Source organism: Nestor notabilis, unplaced genomic scaffold (genome assembly GCF_000696875.1).
Source record: "Nestor notabilis isolate BGI_N333 unplaced genomic scaffold, ASM69687v1 scaffold3806, whole genome shotgun sequence".
Classification (NCBI taxonomy): Eukaryota; Metazoa; Chordata; class Aves; order Psittaciformes; family Psittacidae; genus Nestor; species Nestor notabilis.
In genome coordinates this window covers 4,949-31,521 of record NW_009933137.1, presented here as the reverse complement: position 1 = coordinate 31,521, position 26,573 = coordinate 4,949, and the positions used below count along the sequence as shown (strand labels likewise).

Below are 26,573 nucleotides of genomic sequence, written 5' to 3'. Positions count from 1 at the left end.
TTCAAATAGAACACTTGCCAGTTCTACACTGCTGATAGTAACATTCACCCTTATCAGACAAAACTCCATTATCTATTTACATGGTTTCAGTCCTCAAGACACATTCCAATTAGGGGAAACAATTTTTAATCACAGTGCATTTGTCATACTCCATCAGGTAATGTGCACCCTGGAGATGTGCTGTGCACGACTTGCATAGTCGCACTTATTGTACTTGTGGAAACACCTGCTTCTGTTTCTATTTCAGACTCAAAGGAGAGCTCACGTGCTCCTTTGTTTCCTACAACCTCACATGCTCCTATCTCCTTTCATACAGAAGAATCAGTGTATTTCCCTTTCACACCTCCCTGAAAGATCCAACTCCTATAGCATTTGAAATTCTGCATTAGCAAGAATGTAAAAACTAACATCAACAACCCCAAAACTACATCAAGTACAACAAAAGGGCATCCATACATGACCACATGCCCCTAAAGCATCATGTTCCCCTTTATATCCTTAGCATGGTAATGAATTTGGAACTCTGAAGCTCACATAGTTCCTAAGAAGTATAATTCACATTTCTCATCTATTCTGCAAAACCACAGAAACCACATAAAATGCACTGAAAAGCCACCAATTTGCACCAATTTTCGGTTCTCCATCTACATTTGTATTTTGTGAGTTTTGATTCCTAAAGCTCAACATGTATTTTAACTGGAAGAAGCAAAGTGTTAGGAGTTCACATGAGAAACTCACTCTCTATTGCTTTTGAAGGCTTTCACTGGCAACACTCAAAACCTACTACAAACACAAGACTTATGGCAGAAAGTACTACGCTGTACTGACAACAGAGTTCTTGCAAACACTGGATTCACCTGAACTGGATAAACCATCATCTAATTGCAACACCATCTTTTGTACATTTTGTGCTCTCGGATAATAACGTTTTATAACAAGATTTGGCACTAATGCATCAGGAAAGAGCCCAGACGATCGATACATCCTCTGAAATTCTAATTTACAGAATGGGATTCTAAACCAATATGTTAGTTTAGTGACAACAATTGACAGGTTTGGCTTGTTAGGAGATTCCAGAGTCATTTGGGATCCATGAAAGCAAACAGAAGGCTGAGAGAACACAATGACAATAGCAAGAAGTGCTACAGCAACGTTTTGTTTTAATGAAAAGCTAGACTCCAGACAAAACTCACTTTCACTACGCTAGGGCATCCATTTCTAGCTCTTCAAGTTCACAGACCCATTAAATTCTTCCAGTTAATTTAAGTCTCCTAACAATAGGTTTGCTTATCTGGTTATCTTTCAGGAAACCCTCAGAAAGATTTATGGGCTCATGGTCAAGAAGCTAAAAATCATTGTAGGAAGTTCTCTCTACACATGAACAGCAAATCTCCTGCGGAATTCATCATTCAGATTTATGACAACCAAAGTTTTATCAAATAAATAAGGAAGTATAGACTTGAATTTTTCATTAGAAGTGCTTATTTGCCAGCTGTGTATGTGCTGTTCATACAGTGGCAGAAACCATATTCTCTTGCATATTGCTGTTATACTTGATTTCATTTTTGTCAGCAAATATTTGATAGCATTGTCGGATCACATAAAGACACCCTGAATGAGGGACTGATGTCTGCTCACTAATACCAAATGCTGCTACAGTTCAGGCCATCATTACAAATTCAGGCCATACATACTACGAACCTTCACTCTGGATTGCACGTGAGGATCTAATAATCTGCAGCTCAAAGCAAAGCTGGTGCATGTTTGGTGTACACGGTAAACAATTACTTCAGCATTTCCAGTTGCTACAATACTGGGCTTCCATTCAAGCTGTATTCAATACTTGCTTCTTTCAGTGATATGAAGCTGCTCAATTCAAGCATAATATATAAAAGCAAAGTCAAAACTGCATCTATGACACCTGATTAACCTGTGGTCTGTTGTTGACATTTTGCAGTTGTTTTCTGAACTTTAACAGTAACTTCAAGTATCCTTAACACTGTATTTTCCAAGTCAAACCGTTCCTAAAAAGTACAGCTAAGCATTTTATATTTACAAGCATGTTAGCATCACATCCTAGTATGTGCCAAATCTAGACAGATTTTTCTGCTTTGGAATACAAATGGTCAATCCTTACTTTTCACGATGACAATAGTAAGGGTTGAACCTTCTCAAAGGCCACAAGTCCAATCTTCTTTGACTTTTTTTGCTGAACACCTCAAGTGTAAGAGTTGGAAGTGTACACATTGGTATGGAGGGATGCAAGCTATTAGAACAGCAGAAGTCAAATATCTAAGCGAACAGGTCCAAGAAGTTACAGAACCTCTTTCAACTAGAAAGGAGATGTGGTTGAAAAGAACAGGATAGTGATGCCTACCCACAGAAGAAAGTGGAAACAGTGAGAAAGGGCTGTGATTAGCTAATTACAAACCCACGCCTTCCTCACACAAGTTTAGTCAAGAGGCTGCAGAGTCTTAAGGTGACTATTTCTACCCTTTCTTGATACAGTAAAAGGAGTGACTAACTGTGTGTGGGCTATGCCACAATCACAGCTCTACATCTTCTGCTACTCAGGAAGCCTTTCCTAACACAAGATGTTATTTTATCTGGTGCTATGCCAGCAGTAGTAGTAGTGATATGATGTAGTGCAGATACACTGACTTACCTGAGCAGAAGGAAGGGCTGGTACCTGTGAAAGACCAATAGAAAAAACATTACTTAGAGTCCCACAGCCTGCTCCAGAGTACACAAACATTCTCTGTGCATGTCCATGAAATACACACAGCAGAGAAGACAACTGCACGGAGCAACAGCACCAAGTAAGGCTACATCAGAGCTATCAGGAAAACTTGGATCTCCAAAGTGCTTTGCTAAAGCCACAGCACTTTATGATTTTCATATACAGGAAGCTCTTCCTCTCACCTGAACGCTTTCTTCTTCCTCAGTTACAGTACCATGTTTCATAGCTTCACTGTCTAAATCAGTGCAAACCAATACTTCAGAGCAGCCTCCTGTGTTCTCACTGCTACCAGTGTCATTATCTTCAATAACATCATTCCTAAGGACAAGAACAGAAAGACTTTAGCAACTCGCTGTTCCACTTTTAGAAGAAAAAAACCCAAAACACTGGAAGGTTTGGGGTTTTTTCCTTAAACAGTGTCAAACATCAGAGTTGGGGTTTTTTTTCTTCCTTAACAAAATTATTCAGACCAAAGATACTGGTATTACCTACAATCTCCATCACCTGCAGGCAAACTTAATTATTTATGTAGTTTACACATACTTCCAAGGTTTTCTCCAAGAGCATGCTACAAGACATATTAAAATGTATTTATTTGATTCTTGTATCAAGGGCCAGGCACACACCCCCCACTTATTATGCTGCCCTGCAGAATAAAAGCACCATCAGCCCCAAGCAGTAACATATTGAAACTATCAATAGTGAAGTTGCTGTGCGTATGCTCCTCTCAATACTGAAGCCAGTCAGTTTATAGCCCTCCAGTAAGAAATCCCATTATTTCTAACATTTAATCTGCCTAGAGTTCAACTTAAGGCTTGTAACAGTACAACCAGATTAAAACTAACTCACACCTTGTGTCCATATATTCTTTACATGCCACCGTCCCTGTTACCACATGATCCTGTAATTCATCACAACCCTTCGACTTCCTTCACTCAAACAAGTCTGACTTTAAATCCTTTTTCTTAATTTCAGCAATTATTTAAAGTTACTTCTAAGAAACCTGCAGTGGATCACCACGTTTTTCAGTTCTTCATTTAACTGTGTATTTGATGTGTATGTAGTCTGCTGGCAGCACTGCTTGAGAGGACCCAGACAACCTCTTTCAAGAACACTATCATGTATCCTCTATTACGGTTAATCCACAGTGGAATGATGATCAGAAGGATTTGAAGTAGTTGCTGTGCCAGGAGAGTATACTGGTTTCAGCCAGCAGTGATGGCACTTTTAGCCTCCACTGCTATGAAGTCAGCCAGCCTTTAAAGCACTTATGCTGTAACTGAAGGAACTCAGCCACAACAGGTCTTTCGGGCAAGTACCCACTTACTTACAGATTACTTCAAAGCCATTAAAACACTAACACTAAAACTCAGTTTTAATTTATCATCACCAGCAATGATTATTACTTTTACGACCAACTGCTAACTTTAGTGTGATGTTTTGTCACAGATGAGATGTCTAAAACCAGCAAGGACTGAGCAATTCAGAAAACAGCACCTGAGACTCTGAACACTTCATGTAGTTCAGGCTCTGAACAAAGGAATTCAGGTGTTGAAGTCCTACTTAAGTACACATTTTTGGAGCTGGGATATTAATCATGACTATTTATTTCTAACAAAGCACCAAAATGTACTAGCTTCTCAGTGCTGCCATGGCAATCACCACACTGGTAGCATGGCAAGATTTACAATAAAAAGAAAAGCTGATCAAATGAAGCTAAAACTCAATGTGAATCGACCCACAGTGCTCATTCTATTCATTTTTAGCTGTTTCATTGGCACTGGCAGCCAGAGCAGTAAAACAGCTATGCTGATGTGGAAAGACAGGGTAAAGAAACTGAAATAGCAACTACAAGAGCTTTCATATGGCAAAATTGTGTCGTAAGTAACAGCAGTGATCTAAGAATGAAAGCACTTGGGTCAATTTAAGTACTTACACGGAATTCAGCAGTGAAACAGTTCACAACATTTTTAGCTATAAGATTAATTTAAAAGTATTTGCTTCAAGAGCTGTTGGTTACTGACAACTCATGGAAGTTGATTTGGTTTAAAATGCGGAGATAAATTGATTCATAGCAAAACTGTTGAACAGCAAAAGTCAACTTCTGCTTTGGGTTGAGGTAGTTTGTTTTGGAAGAGTTAAGATACACAATCCTACAGAATTCACTACAGATACAACAAAACCTTACTGGTTGTTAGATCCTTCCTCATCCCCGCTGGGATCGTTGGCTTCATTGTTACAGCCCAGTCTGTGCTGCTGTATATGTTTAAGATCGTTATCTAAGCTGCTCTGCAGGTCGAAAAGATGCTGTTCCACAGCTGCTCTAATTGTTCTCTCTAAAATGCTGCAAGGAAAAAAGACAGAAGGTTCATATTAAGAACTCTCCTTTTGCATTGGTCAGCTATGCAGAAAGGCAGAGAGAAACTTTACACACAACAGGAATCTTTGGTGACAAGTACTTTGAGGCAAAAAGAGACTCATTTTTCCAGAAAGGCAGTCAAAATTACTGCACTTATCTTTTATTTCATAAGATTTACATAAAGTATTAAGAAGTCTATTTAAGAGTAATCAACACATTACAGTGACTTATTTTTCTAACAAAAGCCTAATACATTAATGTGCCAGTAAAACCCTGTGTCTATTAAGAGGTCAGAGTGAACCCTGGCACAGGTACCAGTTCACCACAGCTGGGTGCAAGCCCTCCTGAACAGGGCTGCAATCTTAACAGGCAAGAGCCACAAACAGCAGAGACAATGAGCAAGTACCTGATGAAGGACACAGGATACAGGCAAAGATACATCAAGAAACGTACTGCACTGCTTAAAAACAGTCGACTCTCTTAAGTGGTTCTCAGACAGATCATCCAAATACACAATTAGGCTTATAAGAAAATCCTCCTGTAAGATCTTAAATTATTTTATCCCATTTTTAACTCTGGAATTGTGCATTTATTTTCCCCTCACCGTTACTACACACAATTCCACTGAACTATACTCAATTAACAACTAGAAGTGGTGCTAAAATACAATGTGAATGCTATCAGGTCTTTAAAAGTCAAACTATGATGCATCCAAGCAGAAAACCAGTGTTTTAGAATCTAGATTCTACCCTACTGTGCTTTCATGCTTCTGCAGTCAACAACACTTACAAACATTTTTACTGCATTAGTGTTAAATGCAGTAAGTGAAATACTTCATGCTAGGATATATTCATTCATAACTGAAACCACCTAATCTACTGCACTTCCTTCTCTTGAAAGCAGACATATCTTCTATGCATGTTCAAGTAACAGCACAACTCAATCATTTCATGTTTTCATTATACTTACTCTGCAGAGGCTGGCAAGATACTTATGGGAGAGATGTGAGCACTGCAATAAAGAAAAAGGAAGTTAATGTAACGCAAAAACTTACCACACTAAATAAAAGTCTTGAAGTCAACAGAAAGCAACTTAGAAAATATTTAAAGACTGCACGTAATGTGGCTAATAAAATAAATATGTAAAGAAAACACTGATTTGCAGTCCCTTTAGATCAAGGAATCTTAAAGAACGCCACCATGAGACAGAAAGTTGTAGAAGCAGTAAAGCAGATTTGTCTCTCTCAGTATATTACAAAGCTGTAAGCTCTCAGAGGTACAGTCTTTCCCCATGGGAAATACTACTCACTTAGTCCCCAAAGATTTCCTGACACCTTGCTTAAGAATGCAGATTTTAGCCTTGCTGCCTAAAGCACGTTCCACATTACTCTGCTTTCCTCCACAGTTGCAATTCTTAACAGCTTCTTCCCTGCTGTCAGACTGCTGCAGAACCTTGTTCTGCAACATTCAACAGATGCGCAGCACTCTCCAAGGACAGCTACAACATTGCAAGTCCAACCTTCCAGAGGTTTTGAGGCAGGTACTAGCTGTTTGCAAAACATCTGGGAGTCTCCTAGCACAAGCCACTTCAGCCTAGAATATTAAACTCCTGGGGGGTGGAGATCAGCGTAACTAACACAGGTAAGTTAACTCATGGGTATGCAGTCCCTCAGCAGTTTTGAATTAATATGATCAAAATTCTCTTCTTATAAACAAAATACTTAACTTTTAGACAAAGAGATGATAACTATGCTAAGAACAAAATAAAAGAAGAAACCTCTACTGTGAACAGCTGTGAGGTGCAACTTTCATATCCTATTTAGAACAAAAGAAAGAAATACTAATTTTATTTCAACTAGCAGGTAGGGAGGGAAGTAAACATGCTTTTGCTTCCTATTGTATATAACTAAGCTCTAAAAGCTGAAACCCAACATTTTAGCCCACCCTTTACCGTGCAACACCACTGCTGGCACCCACAGCTGATTTTAAATATTGTTTCCATGAATACATAAGGTAAACTCTGAAATACAAAGGAGCTTCCCACTGCACTGGAGAGCTCAACAGGTACTCGACCTCTGCGAGACAGTTCTGACTGATCCCAGCCTTGCTTGCACTAAAACACATATAGTCTCTCTCCTTACCCAAGAATAGTTTTTAATGCAGCAAGGAATATCTGGGTCAGAGACTTCATCAAGTTTAGCAGTAGTTCTACCACCAGAGAGGTAAGATAATTACACCACCTCAAGCAGACTGGTTTTCTCTTCCTCTAAGCAGAGGAAACACAAACAGTAAAGGATTTCCAGCGAAACACTTGCTGATAGGAAAGTGGTCAAAGGATTTCTTTAAAAATAATGATGCCCTTTTGCCTTAGATAACTTGTACTGGGACATAGCACAGCACAGCACTGAACCACCATGGAACAACTGCATAAGCAGGTGCCCACACAAGTTCGTTATTTCTTTTCTTAATGGAAACTGGATTTTGAATCAAGCTCATTTTGATGTGTGTGTTTGCCTAGGTGGAAAACTAAAGCAGATCCATATCCAAATGCTTTCGCAGAACTGGCAGCTCTAAACTGCTGTTTCAAAACAGACACTGCTGCATAGCTTTGGAAAATTGAAACACCTGATGTAGAAGGCAAATCTTGCAGCCACTGATTTCAAAGCTGCTGGATCAAACATCTGAGGGTGAATATAATGGCACTTTGATTCTTTTCTTACTAAGAAATAGTAAGAAAAAGTTTACAACTTAATATATCTACATTTCATTGATACTTCTGTGCACAGAAGTTCAGCACAGCCCTACTACTGGTACAAAGGAAGGTCTTTGATAAACATGTTTTGGTTTGACCATACTTGAAATCACAAAAATGAAGACATGAAGCTGTGAATAAGTTCAGCTTCACAAACAAGAGAAGAGAGGCGCATGAGCAAGAACATCAGTGAATAAAACAGATTTCAGACCATATACCCTATCTCAGTATTTTCAGGAAGTTCTACATTATAAAAGATATGCTCACGTTCTAGAAGTACTAATACACAATGGCATACACTGGAATCGGTTTACTATTAACACACAGTCACTCCTAGGACAGACTGGGGGCAGGGGGGGAAGGGAAAAGAAGGCAGTCAGAGCACAGAACACTGCACTCCAGTTGTAAAAGAGAGCAAAAGAAGTAATTCAGTCAAGGGCACAAGTACAAACACTATTTATAGGAAACTGATGACCTGAAATCCTTTTATTCCCCCGCTTCAGACAACGAGGAACTGTGTCAAGAATGGGGAGAATCAAGCTTATCTCCAAAGAATCCTGAAGATTTCAGACATGCTTCACAACACAGTTTTCCATCTTCCTGTGTAACCTTCAGCCCCCAGCACAGGATCATTCCCCAGTGCTCCCTTTAGATGCACTAGAGGTACTCAGCAAAAGATGTGCATAAATCAGCAGTATTGCAAAGCCTTTACAATCCTCTTACTACATACAGGACATCTTCAACTAAGCCCTTCAGCAATTAAGTGCTTTTTGAAAGAAATGTGTCAATGGCTCTTAGGTGAAAATACAACCCAACTTCCCCACTGTGCTACTACAGTTCAAGGATACTTTATAAAAGCTGTAAATTATACTGCTACACAGAGCTGCTACACGCAGCATGACACAGCAAGACACACAAAGGTAAACAGCTTGGTTTCATAATGTTAACCCAGTCCCGAGAGCCCTTTTGCACTGTCTCCCTACCCATACAAGTCCCGGTAAAAACACACCTGAGAGAGAAAAATACATTAACCAGACAGAAATCAGTTCAAACTTTTCCTTGGTAGTTCAGAGAGTTTCTTATTTCTCATTAAAAAAAATAATCAGTTGTGACTATTTCATTTCATGAAATCCATTTGATCTCACATAATTTTCAAGTTAAATAAAGCCTTATTTGCAATCCTATCAAAGCACCGTTTTCCTTTAATATATTTACCTGTGCAGCAGAACTTTACAGGCCATTCTGATGATTTTGGCTATCCCAAACGAGCACTTCATGTAAAACTGCTTCATTTGGAAACCAGCAAAGCGTGCTGCTGGCTGCTGGCTGTGCATGCTGCTCGCCCAGCTTCAATGGCTGCTTGTCAGGCAGCACTTCTGGAGTGCTGCACTAAACCCTGCAGTCTAAATAGAAATAGACTGCAACATGAGGTCACTCCTGACAATAAGCTGCCCAATCAACACTTGAAAGCTTCCCTAACATGTTGTTGACAGCTTTTCTAGGTAGGGACAAGTATTTGGATGGTAAAGAGAACATTAAGTTAAAAGAAAAATCTATTTTCTAGCCATTCAGGCAGTTGTAACGTTTGGTCAGCTTTACTGTAGACACATTTTGTCTCGCTTTGTTGCTGTTTACTGTTATTGCCTCTCTCTCACTGAGCTAATTAGAACCAAAAAGCATTAACAAATATCTCACAAGCAGTGAGGATGTGGCCCGTATTGCACTTAATAAACTTGTTTACAGACCTTACAGCTTGTCATAATTGTCTCATTTTTACATATATAATTTTGAAAAGCCCCAAGAATGTCTCAAGAGTTTTTCCATTAGGCTCCTGACTGGCAATATTTAAGATGAACTGCAGAAAGTAAAGCAAATGCTGCCTGGCAAAGTGCAGTGATGAAATATTTGGAATAATGATAGAGAAGGATTCTAAAGTGATTATTTCAAGAGCCCATCTTGAAAGTCAGCTGCAGTGCTGAGTCAGAGATTCCTTCCTCTGGAAGTCAGGACAGCAAAACCAGGAGAGCCTGGGGAAAAGGCTTCTGATAACAGAGACTATGGTGTTTTCTTTACATGCACAATGTCAACTCACAAACACTCCCCTCTGGGGTAACGGGCTGAAAGAGCACTCTACAGGTTTATTTTAAATACCTTTTTCAAGCAGTCACTAAATCAAACTGCATTAATGATTACCCACATTCGCACCCGGTTTCTCTTGAACTCAAAGTCAAATTAACACCATGCAGTACATGAAGGTCAGGTATTTCAGCAAAACAGCACAAGTAAAGAAAAAAGGTAGTGAGTGAGGTTATAAGGAAGTTGTAGTCTAAATAACTAGAAGGAAGATCTACTTTTTTCCTTCTCTCCACAGAGACCAAAATATACAGCTAGTCCATTCCCAAAATCTGACAGCAGCAAAGAGGCAACAAAACTCCAGGTTAAGGAACTACAAGAATCATGTTTGAGATCTGCTCCTCTTCCTCTTTCCTTTATAAGCTGCTGCAGGCCCTATCCTATGTCAAGACAAACAGTCCCATAAACCTGCATTAACATTTCCTTTTTTATATAAAATAAAACAAAGAAAGGCCATTAAATACATACTATGAAAGCCTTTAAGTCTGGAAACATACTTATTTATGGTGGTTAGAAGTTTAATAAAGCACATTGTCTCACTCTGTAATTGTATTTTTTTGTTTCATGTTTCCTGCAGTTGTTCTGGTTTTACAGTCACAATTCTCTTTCTTCTTCTGCAGGATTCTTCCTTATCCTTCCCCACAAATTATGGAAAATGCCAACCATAATTAAAGCCTATTAATGTTTAATTAACCCTAAACATTGAGGAAAGATGTTTTTCTCTTCAGGCTATCAAATTTAAACTCTCAAACATGTTGAGTTTGTCACTACTGCGGTGCTTCCACATTCCACAAGCAACTAAATACCTGTGAATAGCTAAATTGCTTTACAACGGTAATTGTAGAAGTTCCAATTGCAGCAACTTCTTTTCCATTTAACTCAAACCAAGATTAAGCACCTGCATTACAGACAAGGATAATGACTCAAATATAATTTCAATGACAAAACAAAAGTACGTTTCTCTCATTATTTTCTATTTTACAAGTTCCTGCAATGAAGTAGAAGGAAGCGTGCAGGCAAGCACCTGAAGAGATTCCAATCCAAAATCCACATTCTTGAGACTACTGAGTCTTAGGCAGCAAACTTATTTGTGATTTTCCCTGCATTTCTTCTGCTTACAGTCACACTTTTAATACAGGTTCCTCCTCAGCCCTCCCTGCAAGTTTCTACATGCAATGCCCATACCAATCTCTACAAAACCTGCTCCCAGCTCCCTCCCAGCAGAGTCTATCTGAACAGATCTCTCTACAGTCTGGCTCTCAGGCAGGTACCACAGGGCCCTCCAGCTTCAGCGGCCACAATACCTGTCTGGACAACATGAGACCTTGGCTTTCTGTGAGTTTTTCTAATAACCTTTTCTAGAAAGCAGTTCACAAATTAAACCTCACCTTGTGCATAGGTCCCAGTTATGTTACTCCTAGATTGATGTAACAAAGAAACATCAGCCTCTGAGATCAATTAAACTTAGGTGGCAGAGTTTAAATTAAGATTGATCTTCAGGTGTTTTACAAATACCTCAACAAGTCAACTTTCACAAAACAGGGTATCCAGAGTTTTCACTTCAGCTCATACTGAAGACACTTTCTGGACCCTCAATTCAACAACCCATGCTACAAAGTCTCATATATAACCTTACAAAACGCCATCTCTGAAGTGCTCAAAATTTTCTCCACATTACTCCTACTAAAGGCTTTTCTAGAACCTCTAAACACCAACCCAAAAATCATTAGTCAATATTATCCCACTTGTTGCTCTCCACTCTCCTTTTGGTCATATATAGTTCTCTTTTCACCCTCTCTTTTTTTCATTCTCTCTCTAGCATATTTTCAGGAAGTAATCACATCTATAGACACTTCATTACAATTGCTGAATGCAATATATTCCACTGTATGCCAGTGAAATCAGAAAGTACTTTCCCCATTTAACACCTCACCAAACTGGGCATAATAATAGAAACCTGGAAAAACAAATTCTCACAGGTTTAGTAAATAAGGAGGGTCAGGCAAGGACAGCTCTGCTCACCAGCACATAACAAGAAATAGCCCCAGGATTTCCCTCTGAAAGGGAGTGCTGGAACGATGGTTCAGAATGGGTTCACATCTAATAATATTCACATTCTTTTTATACTTCTGCTACAAAAGTCTCTGTTCAAATACAGCTTTACAGCTTCACTACAATATGCCCTTTTTCCCTTTCTCTGCATAAATCACCATAGTTAATCCAATCTGTGTTCTACAGGCACTCCTCTGCTGAATTTGGGAGCAGTTATTTTATCCTGTATTTTACTACTACAATAACTGCACCTACTTATAAAGCTTTAGTTTGTAGACACATCACTCCTCTCAAAAGCCTGACTGCTTCTCTCAGACAGAACAGACAATACTCCAACCTCTGAATCCATACACCAAGGCAGGGACAGATTACCTTGTTGATGCTGTAACACTCCTGGAATCCGAGAGACTCCCTGTCACATCTAGATGCACCACAGCTGGCCTTTCAACAGGTTTCTCTGTGCCATCTTCTGGAAGTTCTTCAGACTGCTCAAGCTTTACATCTTCCTCCTCTTCCAAGAGATCATTGATCTAAAATAGATTTAATCACAGTTAATGGCTTGAAAAGTTCTTTTAAGAGGTCCAAGGAATTAAAAGAGCATGACAGGTCTAAAAACAACGTACAAGTAAGAGGAGAACATTCTCCAGTTTTAGAAGGAGACAGGCACACTCGACTTCCTTTTATGTGAAACCATATATTCCACTTCATTAAAAAGCTACAGAACCCTTTTGAAACACTGGGCAAAAGCTGAAGAGAAGCACCTCTGATGCAGTAAATGAACACAAGCAGAATCATGACCAAAAAAATCCCAGCCACCCTGAAGTCATGAGGCACAGAACCTTTCTTCCTCCACATCTAAAACAGAGACAGCTAATTCTCCTCTATTCCATAGGAAGCCTTATTCATGCATGAGAAGCATTTTCAAACCCTTTTATGGAAAGCAACATATGAGTCTAAGAATCCAAACTTTAAAGTATTGAATGAATACTTCTGAAGGCAAATGTATGAGTACTGAGAAGCTTCCCTGAAGCCTCTTGCCTGTTTTTGTTTCTTTGTTTCCAAACACGGATGTGTTTACTAAAGCAGTAAGGTACAGGCAATTTAAAAGTAAAACTATATAGTAACTGGCACCTCCATACAGCACCTTCAGTTTTTACAAAGTAACTATGTTTAAACCATAAAAAGTTAAACACAACAAAGTTACTGTTAGACTGCAAAGCCCCTCTGTGATTGATTACTGATCTCCCAAACTTGCAAACCCAAACGTTAAAGCAGCAGCAGCCTCAAGAACATATGCTTTATATCATCTTCTGCATGAGTATAACACAAACCTGAAACTTTAGACATTTAAGATTACACAGAAGGCAGAGAGGAGGTGTTTATTTTTCAAAGGGGTGTAAAGTGTTATATGGCACTACAGTCAGGGCAAGAAACATACTTAGCCCTGAATTTCCTCTGTAATTGCAAGAGGATGTGCCAGTGACCCATGGGCAAGCCCACTCACATGGGGATGGCTGCCTAGGGGCTGCATCCAGAGGGGACAGGGCCCTGCTGTACCCCACACACTGGCCGGAGGGAGCAGGACCCAGCAGCAGTGCACTGTTGACATCTGGTGGAGACACCACGGAACTAAAGGGACACCTCACCAGGGAAAAAACCAAACCAAAACCACACATCGAACGGGCTGTTACGTTTGGGAAACCCTTGTGCTAAAACATAGAAGGACCCACAGACAAGTCAAGTAACTTCAAAAGCTTGAGAGCAGACTAACTAGTCTTTGAAGAGCAATCATGCCAGCCTCAGCTGATAGCCCTCAGCCTGGCTGCAGAAGTTACAGCCCAGCTTTATTCAACAGCTTCGTGCTCACAGCAGGGCTGTGTCAGTTCTCGGTGCTAGACACCCTCCTGCAAAGAGCTGGAGACAGCAAACCCTGCAAAGCTGCAGCACTCTGCTGCAGGAGCGAGCAGAGCAGGAGCTGCTCAATCCAGAACCTGCTGCCCACGCTTGGCAGAGCAGCCCAGTGGGTGAGAGAGGTGTCTCCTGCAGTCAAGAGGAAGCAAGCAGCTGCCCCAGGACTTGCCTTACCTGTCTTGCTAGGGGAGGGGTTTGTGGCACAGCGAGGCTTTAAAAATTCAGTGTTTCTTGTTACCTTCCTTAGCAACTGCTGTTATTTACCCTTTTTCCTCTTTAAAGAAACTACATCACCTCTTAAGCCAACTGAATATGAGAAAATTCATAGTTTATAGTTTTCTGTATTTCTGGAGAAGGGTTTGAGCCAAGATTTTATTAATAAATCCAAGAACCTGGCTTTGGTGATACAAAAATGAATTTCTTCCATCATTATCACTTATATAGCATGACTTGTTAGAATTTAAAACATCTGCCAACATCAGAAGGTTGTATCACAATACCACATTTTCATTTCCCTTACCAAGCCTCCATCTTTCTATTTATCCCAGCATGACATGGTATTTTACTGCACAAAGTCAAATTTGTTGTGAGGAAAGGCAGAAGGGTGACACTGGATACCATCAGTCACATGGAGAGGTGACTGACAAACCTGGCTGCTGAATACTGGGACCCAGAGGATTCGTGTTCTACTCATCTTTGTTTCTCTAATTTCAACACTTTTCCCCACTAATATCAACAAGATGTCTTGAAGTCTTAGAATCAGAAACACCATTCAAGAAATTCTGGCATAAGGAAACACCACTGATAACATCATCAAGTGGAGTGCGAGACCCTGCATGTTCCTCCAAGACACACCTGGATGGGTTATTGACCAAGACAGACACCAGCATGGTTCTGCATCTCACTTGAAACACAGCTTTCCAATCCTAAAAAGGTAATTCAAAAGCTGTACTGTTTAGGTAGCATATTTGTGTTGGGCAGGGTATCGTTACTGGTTCAGTGCCAGTGTATGTTTCTCCATAGCATAGCTACACAATTCCACAAGCATAACTATGTTTGGAAAACCCATTTAAGGAAATGCCACATTTTGTCAGTTTGCAAGAAACAACAGAAAGGCATAATAAAGTTATATTTCAACCTACCTTTCATGAACATGAATGTGTATAACACATATTTAAGTGGTAACATATTGCCATTTAAAACTTTCTTACCTGCTCGGTTATTGAACTTAAATCATTGGTGGATGAAAAATCTTCCTCTTCATTTTCAAAGAATTCATAGTAGTTCTCCAGAAGCCCTGCCATTATTCTGCTAACCAGTTCTTGTTCTTTCAGATCCTCCACATCTGTGTAAATGCTAAACATGTCAACACTGGGTTAGTTTAGAGATCTAAATTCAACTGTTTCCCCAAAGACTCCTGTGAATGACTTCTATGACCGAGGGCTGCACTTCACACCATTATTCCTAATCCATTCACAGAACACAGAGAACTTTCAGTGAGCCTTCACACCAGTGCATTATAAAGCTTTATTCTAGCTTATATTTAAAAGTGATAAAGTACGAACTATTTTGTCAATTAACTTTTCATGAGGAATATTTAAAGCGCAAGTATTTTCCTATAGAGGGGAATCCCCAGGATACATTTATACCAGAACAGCTTTCTCCCAGAACTCCTTTCCTGCTACAAATAGTAATCTTAGAGACTATCTCTAAAAAACGTGAACCTCAGTACAGGTACAGTAATGCAACAATCACATCAGTGGTTTCTAATGCCACAGCTCATAGACAAGCTGTTGTTTAAATCTGAGCAAAAACTAAAACAAAACTGGGGTGAGGGAGTGGGGGGAACAGAAAGAAAGATATTGCCCAAAACATATTCATAGAATCATAGAATGGTTTGGGTTGACGGGACCTTAAAGCTCATCCAGCTCCAACCCCCTGACACGGGCAGGGACACCTTCCACTAGAGCAGGTTGCTCCAAGCCCCTGTGTCCAACCTGGCCTTGAACACTGCCAGGGATGGGGCAGCCACAGCTTCTCTGGGAACTTCATCTTGTGTACTTGCTGCTGTTACTCATGGACTAGAAATGAGTTCAGACTACAGGTGTACACTGTCAAATACACACACAAACACCACATGAACTTTTAAAACCAACTTACTGAAAAACATCTGGGCCAAAGACTGCAGCTAAAGAACTCGCTGACCAGATTTCTTCATGATGAGATGCTACATTAGCTAAAAATTTACACAGAAACTTTAACAAACTGTAATTAACAGGTGGAAGCTGCTGCAAGAGGAACCTCAACTTTCTTCCAAATTCATCTTCATTATTATAATCTGGAAAACGTAATAAACATGTTTTAATCACAGGAATAAATATCGACTTTTTAACATTTAATATTGATCAATTTTTTGACTCTGACAGTCATTACTTGCTTCTGAAGTACAACTGATTGGGTCAGACCACAGCCTAAACTGTCAGCATTTGACTTGTGTTGGTTTGGTCTGAGATTCCATTACTAAATTTCTCCATGGAAAAAGGAAAAAAACCCAACCACAACCCAACAAGCAAGCAACCAGGCAAACAAAAAAACACCCCAACCCACATATCTGAAGGGTATTTACAGTGCTGGTACTTCGTAACAATCTATCTGTCCCTGCATCTCACCCTCTCATTTCGGTCTCTGGGTTAATCCCTTTTTCTCTGATCTCTCCAAGAGAGGCTGGAAACTCCTTTCCTATTCTGCCACTCTTCTTCAGTGATGTCAGAGGTTTGGATGGGTGGTGAAGAGATAGGGGAACGTAACAAAAAACCCAAACCCTTCCCAGTCTTGTTTCCATAGCGCAGAACCATCAGATTACTTTCCCTAATGATAAACTGTAAGTTTAACTTCTTCTACGAAACAAATTGAGAACCTAAATCTATAACTCCTACCATATTCTCCTCTGCAAGTCCAGTTGGTAGCTTAGCAGGTTTTCCCCAGTTAATGCTGATTACACAGGCCAGCTCCTCCATCTCCTTTCATTTTACAACTGTTGCACAATTGCTTTGCAGAAGAGCTCTAGAGACAGCAACAGCTCCAGAGACAGCAAGCTAACCTAAAACCTAAATTCTGTTTCAGACAAGCTCCTTTGGCACTTCTTCCTCCACAAGCATCCCATTCTCAGCACTCGACTCCCTTTTACAACACTTAACTGACGAACACAAGCAACCTCAATGCAATCATCTAACACACACTTAGCTTGAAGCTTGCTGATTCCATTTCAGACCAGAGAAAGGTTCACCATAAAACTTTCTCATTCTCACCCCACATTTAGCTATACCCTTCAGCAAAATATCTCCCCATCAATCTCATTTGTTACATTATAAGCCCCACAAGTAACAGGCTTCAAAGAGTTTACAATTGTTTGTACTTGACAGAGAAATTCCATATAAAGGAAATGTTGGGAAAGCCAAAATGGGAGAAAAATTGATCCTAGCAGACCTTCTCCTTTCTCAGGGATTTGAAAACTCTTTTTAGATCAGATAGAAAGAAAAGGAGACATGTGAAGACGATGAGCAGTTGCTGAGTCCTTAATATCAAGTCCAAGTAGCAAATTCCCTGTTGTTCATATACAGTAATACCAAACAGTAACCTTGTAGGATCTGATTTACTCAGACACAGGCAACACTTGTGTATTTGAATACAGGTAACCAGGCACAGAAAAATACTTCTTCCTGGAAACTAAGCTATGTCTATCAGACAGTGAAAAGGCCAAAACCTGAGTAGAGGAAACTGAAACTCTAATTTTAGTATCAGGAAACAGCATTTAAAGGTTTATGTATTTTGATTTCCTTGGTGCAGATAACTTTAAATCTTTCTGAAATCACCTTAAACTGTAAAGAAAGACAGTTAAGAAAATAAGCTTCAAGTTTAAGTGAAGCTTTTCTGTGTATTTGCTGAAGAACAACTCTTTTCCCAAAACAACCCATATGTAAATCTTCCACAGTCATCTACTCCAAGGTGAAAAAAACCAATTTTTGCACTGTATTTTACAAGTCATAGAAGGGAATTACACTGTCACACCAAGAGAGGACACCTCAATCCCACTTCCAGTCCTGATATTGCAAATCAAGGTGCACAGCAGTATTAGCTGAGCAACCAGCAGCATTCTGCGTTACTGTCTTAACCATCCTTCTGTCATTTATCATCTTTTTCAGGTTTACTAGCTACTTAGGTCCAGTGAACCAGGACATTAGCAACACAAACCAAAGAGCAGACATATCATTAATGAAATGTCTACTTCACTTTCTCATTACTCACCGGACAAACAGAACTTCAGCCTTAACAAATTTCTCTGATCAGCAGCTTCCAGAAATTGTTTCCAGCACAAGACTATTTAGCCCCTCACATCAGTGTTCTGCCTCTGCTCACCAGCTATCTAGACAACCACCCTACATTCAACATTTCAGGATATGGGGGCTAAAGGAGGAAATGAAGGGACCAACGGAGGAAAATGAAGCAGCTTCACACTCTGCAGATGACCCTCCGGTTTAGCAGTCAGTAAATACAGAGTAACAGTGTATGAAAACCATGTTATACTTGCTCATCCCACAAACCAATTCCCACTCTGAACAAACAGGACAATCACGAACGCTACGAAGAATAAACTCAACAACCAAAATGTGTATCTTCCAAAGCAGAACAAGCCCTCCCAGCACTTGAAGCAAAGTATGAACTGACACTGGAAAATGAGCAACACTCCTGCAGAGTGACAACCAGCAAACCCCTCAGTTATGTCACAGGGTGCAGAGCTCCAACAGCAACATACCCTTTGAGGACATTACTAATGAGGTGCTCCAAGACAAGCTTTTTTACTAGTCAAGTTATGAATCAACTCCAACACCACTCAACACAGCAGAGGCCAAAAGACTCAGGAGACTGGATACAGATAGACAAGCTGGGAATTGGTAAGGAAAATACTGTGCCAGCATATGGGTGTCAGTGTGAAAGGGCAAGGTTTTGCAGGGTATGAAAAAACATATTTAGCAACAACAATATGCTGATGACAGGATGGGGTTTTTTCCTCCTACAAGTGAATTTTAAACTGAAAAAAATCCACACTGAGAGAGCAAACATGACATGAGCAGAGGGCTTGAGATCTCTAGTATACAAAAGCTTTAAGTGCTACAAAAACATAGGCAGAGTAGGAGAAATTAAGAGGAAATAAGAGAAAAACAGACAAAAGCATTCCTAGTACTTTGAAGCATCAGTGGAAGATGTCACACAACTTTGATTCCAGCACCTTTAACCAGTGTCCCAACATTCATGCACAAGAACATGGAATACTCAGAACTAATCAGCATGGTATGTGGCAGCTTCACTGTTTTCTTGCATGATGGATAAACTGTGCCTCTGAATGCAGTTTGAGTTTCCTAAAAGACCTATTTATTTGGGTTTTGTGCTAAGAAAAGGTTATTTCAATGTCTCCTGATACACACGACTACACAGAACGCCAAAGACACCCTGGTGCCACTACAAACCTCCATTTAATACTGGTTTTCATTCTTAACACAGTACAAATATTGAATCAAAAATAATTATTACCTTGAGAAAGTTGCATCAAATGTATGTGCAAACTGCCAGGGATGACTGGCTCTGGAAGTTCTTGAAGAAAAAACCTAAGAAGGCTGATAGCTGAGGGTACATCTGCTTCTTTAACCAGGTCCACATCTTCTCCATTATCATATCGTTGCCGAAGCCACTCCACTGTCTCAGCGTTCCCATTGACTTGAAAAAGTCCTTCTTGTTCCAGACCCCCTGAGTTAGAAAGGAGTTGCAGAAATAAACTTCTAGATCTAGTATGGACATATATATCAGAAAATACTGATAACCAGATATGCACAATTCACATACCGACTGAAACACTTACTGGACAACAGGTTTGCAAGACTTGCAGCAGTCGTTTTCCCAGCAAATACATTCTTGTGCCCAGCTACAATACAGTAAGCTAAATGTTACAGTACCTAATCTACACCATTTCCTATGAACTATCCTGCTGAGTGCATTAGTCTTAGAAAACAGTGATAATCAAATGTAACAGAAGGACTAAAGGAAAGAAAGTGTGTATCACCAAAAAGAATTCCAACCAAACCACATACAATTAAATATAAGTAACTCCAGAAAACAAGTACTCTTCAAAAAATAGCTTACATAAACCACAATTTATTCTGTAAGAATAACAGCTCAATACATTCAAGTACAGCAAGATAATACATACCATGTTCCTCAATATAGTCCACGACATGGCGGACTATGAATGGAACCTCATTGTCTGGTTGCCCTTCTTGCTGCAGCTCATCAAGTGGAATTCCAAATATTTTGTTAGCAAGAACAGAGTTGCAGTTACTCAAGGAAGGGGAGGAGCTCTTCCTCATATCTTTTTGCAGCCAAAAATCAAAGCTGTCTTTTCTGTCAGATAAGAGGAATTAAAACCAAAAGTCATACTTCAGTGCACGCTGGTTTAATCACCTAATGCAAATACTCTTTGGTCTCTCTCAGTCTGTTGCCTGATTTAATGACAAGTTCTATAATGACTCCAAGTACAGCTAAGTAGAGAAACAGCTACAACCATGATAGATGTTATGTCCAGTCCTCAACAGAGGACTGAGAAGAACATATATAGCCGCAAAGAAGATTCAGAAAATTCTAGTTACAACATAGCTACTTAAGTCCTAAGGTGCTTCAGGAGAGATGGATCTTCAGTATGTTTCCTGACAGCATTTATCAGTCAGGCTTTGAAAACCCAACACAAAAACCTCCCAAGAGGAAATGAAACCAGTGGATCATACCAAACCCTTAGGTTTTAGTTACATGAAATGATAAAGTATTTTGTGGTACACAACCGCACTGCAATCAACTTCTAATATATTCAGCATTTTCTAGTCTATACAATAGAGCTTTCAACACCTGCACCAAATTAAAAATTTTAATAAACATAAACCCCCAAAACTAGTATCTAGATGCTCAGCGATACCATTTTTCCCACCATGCAGAAGCTCAAGCTTTCCTTGCAAGTCTTTGCTTGATAAAGGATCTAGGTAGATAACAAAGGCATTACCAAAGACAGTGTAAGTCTTTCAGTTAAACTGTTATCCTGTCAAAACCAAAATATTTCTTCTAGCAAAGAAAAACCTGTCTTTGCAAAATAAATACTCAAAAAGAAAACATACTTGCTTAAATGCAAGCAGTCACTTTCACAGAGGATGGTGCAGAGACCACGAAGTACAGACTGCTAGTCAAAGCACTGCAATCAAACTTAATCTGTTTACTAAGGAATTGATAAATTCTAACAGATGAGACACCCTGAAATCCACACTTCCTTTTCTTAATAGCTTGAGTAAAGCAGTTGAAGAAACCCACCTCAGAGTACTTAAACAGCCGAGTTTGAAAAACGTTTTCTGCGCCAGCTGCCCTCACTGACCAAGCATTCTTTTGTCATTTATGGTTGTTTAAGATTATGGCAAAAGATCAGCCTGTAGTTCCTCATTGAAGAATAGCAGAACTCGATCAGTACTTCAGCAGTTAATCTGAAAAACCAGGAAAATATTATTAGACCATAAAGCTTTCAACAGTTTTAAACTCAGTCACAAGTCTAAACATCGTGTTTGAGGAATTCTCCTTGTTCAAGCATCAATTTCTTGTTCTGATCAAGAAAGCATAAAGACCTCATCACACAAAAAAGCACATCCCTTTTTTCACTTAGAAGTTAACCAAACTTAAAGAAGCCTTAGCAATTATGAAATTATTGCCAAACTCATTCATTCTTCTTCCAAAGAAGCACAAAGGGCTAAGTAGGTTAGAGAGAGTGTTTTATAGTACCTGCCATACCAAAACATTTCATGGCTATAAAGTTTTTAGAAGGATCTCAGGCACTGGCTTAACACCCATCTTTAAATGGCATGACCAAACCCGAAGTCCTAACTAAGGAACACAGAGAATCAACCAGTTTTCAGTCGTACAGATCTAGGAAGTTGATTATGTGTCCTAACTTCCAGTTCAAAGCCCAAGTCATCCTCAGATCTGGATATAGGAAATAACTTCCCCCAAATTAAGATTCCCCTGAACCACCCACAGTTTTGCCACTTTTTAGAATCCCAGCTATCTGGACATTTTTCATGTTCTCAGCTCTCAAAATAGCTACAAACCACAGCAATTGCCTTCTGGTCTTGTGTGGTACTGAACACTTAAATTGCAGCTTCATGACACAGTGGAGCTGATTTAATGCCCAGATACAGTCAAAGGGTCATCTCAGCTCCTTAATCTCACCCACTACCTGTTCTAATTAAACTCAAGCAACCGTAAATGGGCAAAACCAGCTTGAAACTTACAGGTACACACACACAAACAGAACACACACCACCAAAGCTAGACAATAAAAAGGCTTTCCCTGGCTTTAAAACCTTCTATTTCCTAATTTGGGATCGATATGAGTATTCAGCTGACAGACTTGAGAAAAGTACTTTCCCTCTCTTTGTTCCCCCACACTGGCTCTTGCTTCTATTCCACATCAGAACAAATCTTCATCTTCACTTTCAAAGTCCTGACACTCACTACTCTCATTTCAGTACTAAAATGCCAGTCCATTCCCTAGCCTTTATACCAGGAATCCAGAGCCCTTCCAGTAGTTTGAAAAAATGACATTTGCCTGCTCCAAATCCTCCCCACACTTGCACCCATGTGTTAACACTGAGCTGACCATAAGCTCTATACAACACTGCTTCATCCTCCCCAAAATCTTGCACTGAGGCCTAGAAGAGAAGAATATTTCATGCCTAAAAACCTTTAAATCTTTGCCTAATGATGTAAGCAATGCCGACCAATATTCTTTCCTGTTCTTTGCCATCTGTCTCTGTCTCTTGTATTACAGACAGGCTGTAAATGTGTTACGTGTCTCACACAAGTGAATCCTGGTCTGAGATCAGGTCTCCAGGTCAGCTGAGAGTAGAAAATGAAGCGATACATTCCGGTCAACAAGCTTTACTCTCCTTTTTTAACCAATCATGTTCCAATCTGTCATTGGGTATTCTTGGTTACAAGAAGATCCTGCCAGATTTCAGCCCTGAAGCAGTCACAGTTCGTGACTGTTCTGTAACTTATGAAGACACTGGCCAGCCATTTTTCTTATCATTTTGGTATATTAAGCCACAGTCAACACAGTCTTTCCATGCAAGTAGATTTCAATCAATCCCAACATATCATGCAACTTTTAAAATCTGAAGACGCACACAGTCTATTTTCTGAAGTTCTACCGAAGTCAACCACTTATCCACAAGGAACCAGACAGACTCAGGGGAGTTAATGGCAGCTGAGGAAAAACCTTTGATGGATCTGCCACAATGCTCCCGGCACAAACCAACCAACCAGCCTTCAAATAAACATCAAAACAAGCACCACCTAATAAAAAGAGCAAATTAGAAGCAACCACTTCTTTATAATTTAGCACCAAATGAACAATCTTGTGGTCCAGCTTCTTTAGCAAAGACAACTTTGTGCTTAGTTAGCTGACATAAAAGCACTGCCATTTTCACCAGGCGCTGCAGACAAATAGGCTACCTGAATATTAACTTCATTCAGGAGACAGTAAAATAGAAGTCTTTCTGTTGTTGTTTTTTCACTAGCTTGGCAACGTAACAATGAAGTCAAAACAGCCTGGTTATCTCCTTGTTACAGCGAAACCGGATTTACAACCTAAGCTCACACTTTAAACATATTTTTATAGGGCTTATCATCATTTATAGGCTATCACCTATCACTGAAAGAAAGGCCCAGAAATCATTATATATCTCCTCTTCTTATATTGATCAACATCTTTCCCACTTGCCCTTGACTCAAGATGTCCATCACTTCAATGCAGACACGTATGAAAACTAGGACAAGACATAGAAACATCAATATTACTTCTAGAGTCTTTTACAAACACTAAGCAAGCCTGTGGGGGGGTTTCTGGTTTTGCCATGATCAAACATTCCAGAAAACAAGAGGTGATCCTTTCAACTATTTGCAGTTTTGCCCCTATTATCCTGACCCTTTTGAACATGTGCTTCTCCCTCCCAATTTCACAGCCTACACAATTCACAAGTCCTATCAAGAGAAACATAGTAATTAAAACAACACAACACACCAGCTTGTGCTTTATTTGACGTATTCTGGTTGCACCTTTCTCATCTACCTCTCGCCTTGTTACTACAAACACTTGCAAAGATCCCCTAAGCTACAGTGATGTTCTACAAAATGTAACTACAGAAAAATAAAATTATACCTTATTGTGACCATATATGAGACCATAATTTTACAAGAGGCTGAAAAAAACCCATGTCCTATGCAACATCTCCAAGCACCTTAAATGAGGGTAAAATACCCGAGTTTCATTCCGTGTATTTCAGTGCTCTCATCTGTTATTGGAAAAGGGGTTTTGGAGGGGTTAGGGTTTGGGGGTTTGGGGGTTTTATGTTGTTGTTAATAATAAGGCAAGTACCAGGCAAGAGTCTGCTGGGAAAACAGCACCACAAGTCTCATTTTGCCATCATAATAGCATTCACTTATCTTGGCAACCGAAGAAGTATTCACACCCACATATGAAATGCCACTAAAGAAAACACAGAATACATGGCTAACTGTTAGTATCTCAGGAATACATATGAAAGTTTAGAGTTAAAATTAGCTCAGCTTTTTACATTGCCGGCTAAATTACAAATATATGGGTGTCTTTTTAAATTAAAGTCCTCAGGGCTCCACCACCTTCCCTTAAAGCAAAGGAATGAAACAAGATAAAAAAAAAGGCTACAAACTGAAACCATGCCATAGGAATGAAAACATTCATCTGCCTGCAGAATTTCTGCCACAAGTCTCAACTATTTAAGCAATTCTTTTATTTGCTTGTTTTATCTAGCAAGAAATTCGTATCATCTGTGAAGCCACAACCAAAGCTAACAATGTCTGCCATTCTGTTCTCTTTTTAGTATATTATTTTGTGGGATTAGGAGACATCAGTGATTTATTTTTTTTTTTTTGGTAACATGAAAAGTAAAAACTAAATATAAGATTTTGAGATAGGGATAAAAGTGTTAAAGGGCAACTGCTTGCCCCTGCTTCTCAGGAAATGCACCTTGAGACTGGCTTTTTCAGTCCGCAGTGCTGTATCCTGTCACTCACCCACATGCCCTCACACCAGCTTCCAACAGAACCCATGCACATCCTCCTCTACAAGGAGGATTGTTCCTGCAAGGCAGGGAGGTTTAGTTACAAATAACTGCCACAAAAACGTTAAGGTGTCTCCAAGCTTTTAATTTTGACTCTATATTTGATAATATACTATTTTTATTTATGTTACTTACATGACTTTCTTATAAGTAGCCAAAATCTGTGATGCCCCTCTGGATGCATATAGTAAACATACTTTAAATGCAAATAAAGAGGGGGTTTTTTCAGCTAAATTTGAAATGTTCAAAAGTTGTAATAGATTTTAAGAATCTCAATCTGATGGCCTAAACTTACAACAGAGATTCCAACCTGGGGTCACAGAAACTTTCCTCATGTAGGAATATCACCTAGAGCCAGCTGCCAGCAAGAAGGTTTGCCTGGGACACTTTGGTGTACCAGCCCCCTGTAGAACACTCGGCCCCATTTGGCAACTGCTACAGAGTACTTAATTTATGGCTTTGAAAAATGACAACCAGCATTCTTCCCTTTGCTCTAAAGTTTTAGCAAGATAAATGGAGCCTTCACTCATCTGATTTTCAGCTTTTGTTCAGCTAATAAGTAAAAACAGAGTATTTTGCTCATTTGAATTAATCCAGTTAAAATTGTAAGATGGCAGGTTGGGGCAGGAGATACAGCTTAGAGGAAAATCAAAGTTAAAAGCCCTTAAAAACTCCCATCCCAAGCTCTTAGCAAACAAACAGAACACTACCACAAACTCAGGACATACAAAAGGACAAACACTGCTTGTCTCAAGAGATTAGCTGAAAACATGCAGAGCTGGGCGAGTGCTTGAATATACAGACACACAGAATATCCTTCATGTAAAAAGAACCATCAATTTCAAAGCAACATTTAAGTATTCATTAATATATGAGTAGTCAAAACAAAAATTATTTAAGGATAGATGTTTTAAAACCAGAAGATTATCTTAAAATAGATTCTTAAAGCAAGATTTGCTCTTTCCAACTGTCAGGGAAATCAGCTATTGGAAGGCATTTTAGTCAAAAGTCTAGATTGGCAGATCAGACAATTGGGCTCAGCTGTTATTTCAAATTTCACAACCTGGACTTCTTAAGAATTCACTCGTCATCCCCATGAAGGCAGAATGTTTTAAAATAAGTGTAACTACAGCATTTAACTCACAGTGTTGAAGGAAACCATGTCAGAATAAATGTCTTTTCAAGCGTGTTCGACTTCCCTGCTGCCTTCGTTTCTTAGCATGGTTGTTAACTCTTCACTGACATGCCTGCTTTCTGCTTAAATAAGAATTAAAAAGCAACAACCTTGTGGCAGTTTCGCACACAATCACAAAAGGAGTCAGCAGAAGCAGGAACAACAGCTATTTAATAAACTCACTACTTGCATGTACATGCCTTCACATGT

General features: G+C 39.5%; 1 protein-coding gene across 2 annotated transcripts in view; it reads right to left on the bottom strand.

Moving 5' to 3' along the window:
- The window catches only part of FAM13B (family with sequence similarity 13, member B), a 36,584-nt gene extending 15,066 nt beyond the window's left edge, over positions 1 to 21,518 (bottom strand). Inside the window, exons 1-10 of one of the 2 annotated variants that reach the window (XM_010016707.1) lie at positions 21,351 to 21,518; positions 20,209 to 20,399; positions 19,536 to 19,748; positions 16,107 to 16,284; positions 15,158 to 15,302; positions 12,408 to 12,565; positions 6,069 to 6,110; positions 4,929 to 5,084; positions 2,923 to 3,058; positions 2,666 to 2,689 (exon numbers count right to left, since the gene is read on the bottom strand). In XM_010016707.1, coding sequence (XP_010015009.1) covers positions 2,666 to 2,689; positions 2,923 to 3,058; positions 4,929 to 5,084; positions 6,069 to 6,110; positions 12,408 to 12,565; positions 15,158 to 15,302; positions 16,107 to 16,284; positions 19,536 to 19,748; positions 20,209 to 20,365 — 1,209 coding nt within the window. In that variant the 5' untranslated portion in view covers positions 20,366 to 20,399; positions 21,351 to 21,518. Of the gene's footprint in view, positions 1 to 2,665; positions 2,690 to 2,922; positions 3,059 to 4,928; positions 5,085 to 6,068; positions 6,111 to 9,065; positions 9,170 to 12,407; positions 12,566 to 15,157; positions 15,303 to 16,106; positions 16,285 to 19,535; positions 19,749 to 20,208; positions 20,400 to 21,350 lie in introns of both variants that reach the window. The other variant, XM_010016708.1, reaches the window with a different exon arrangement.
- Between the last annotated feature and the right edge of the window lie 5,055 nt (positions 21,519 to 26,573).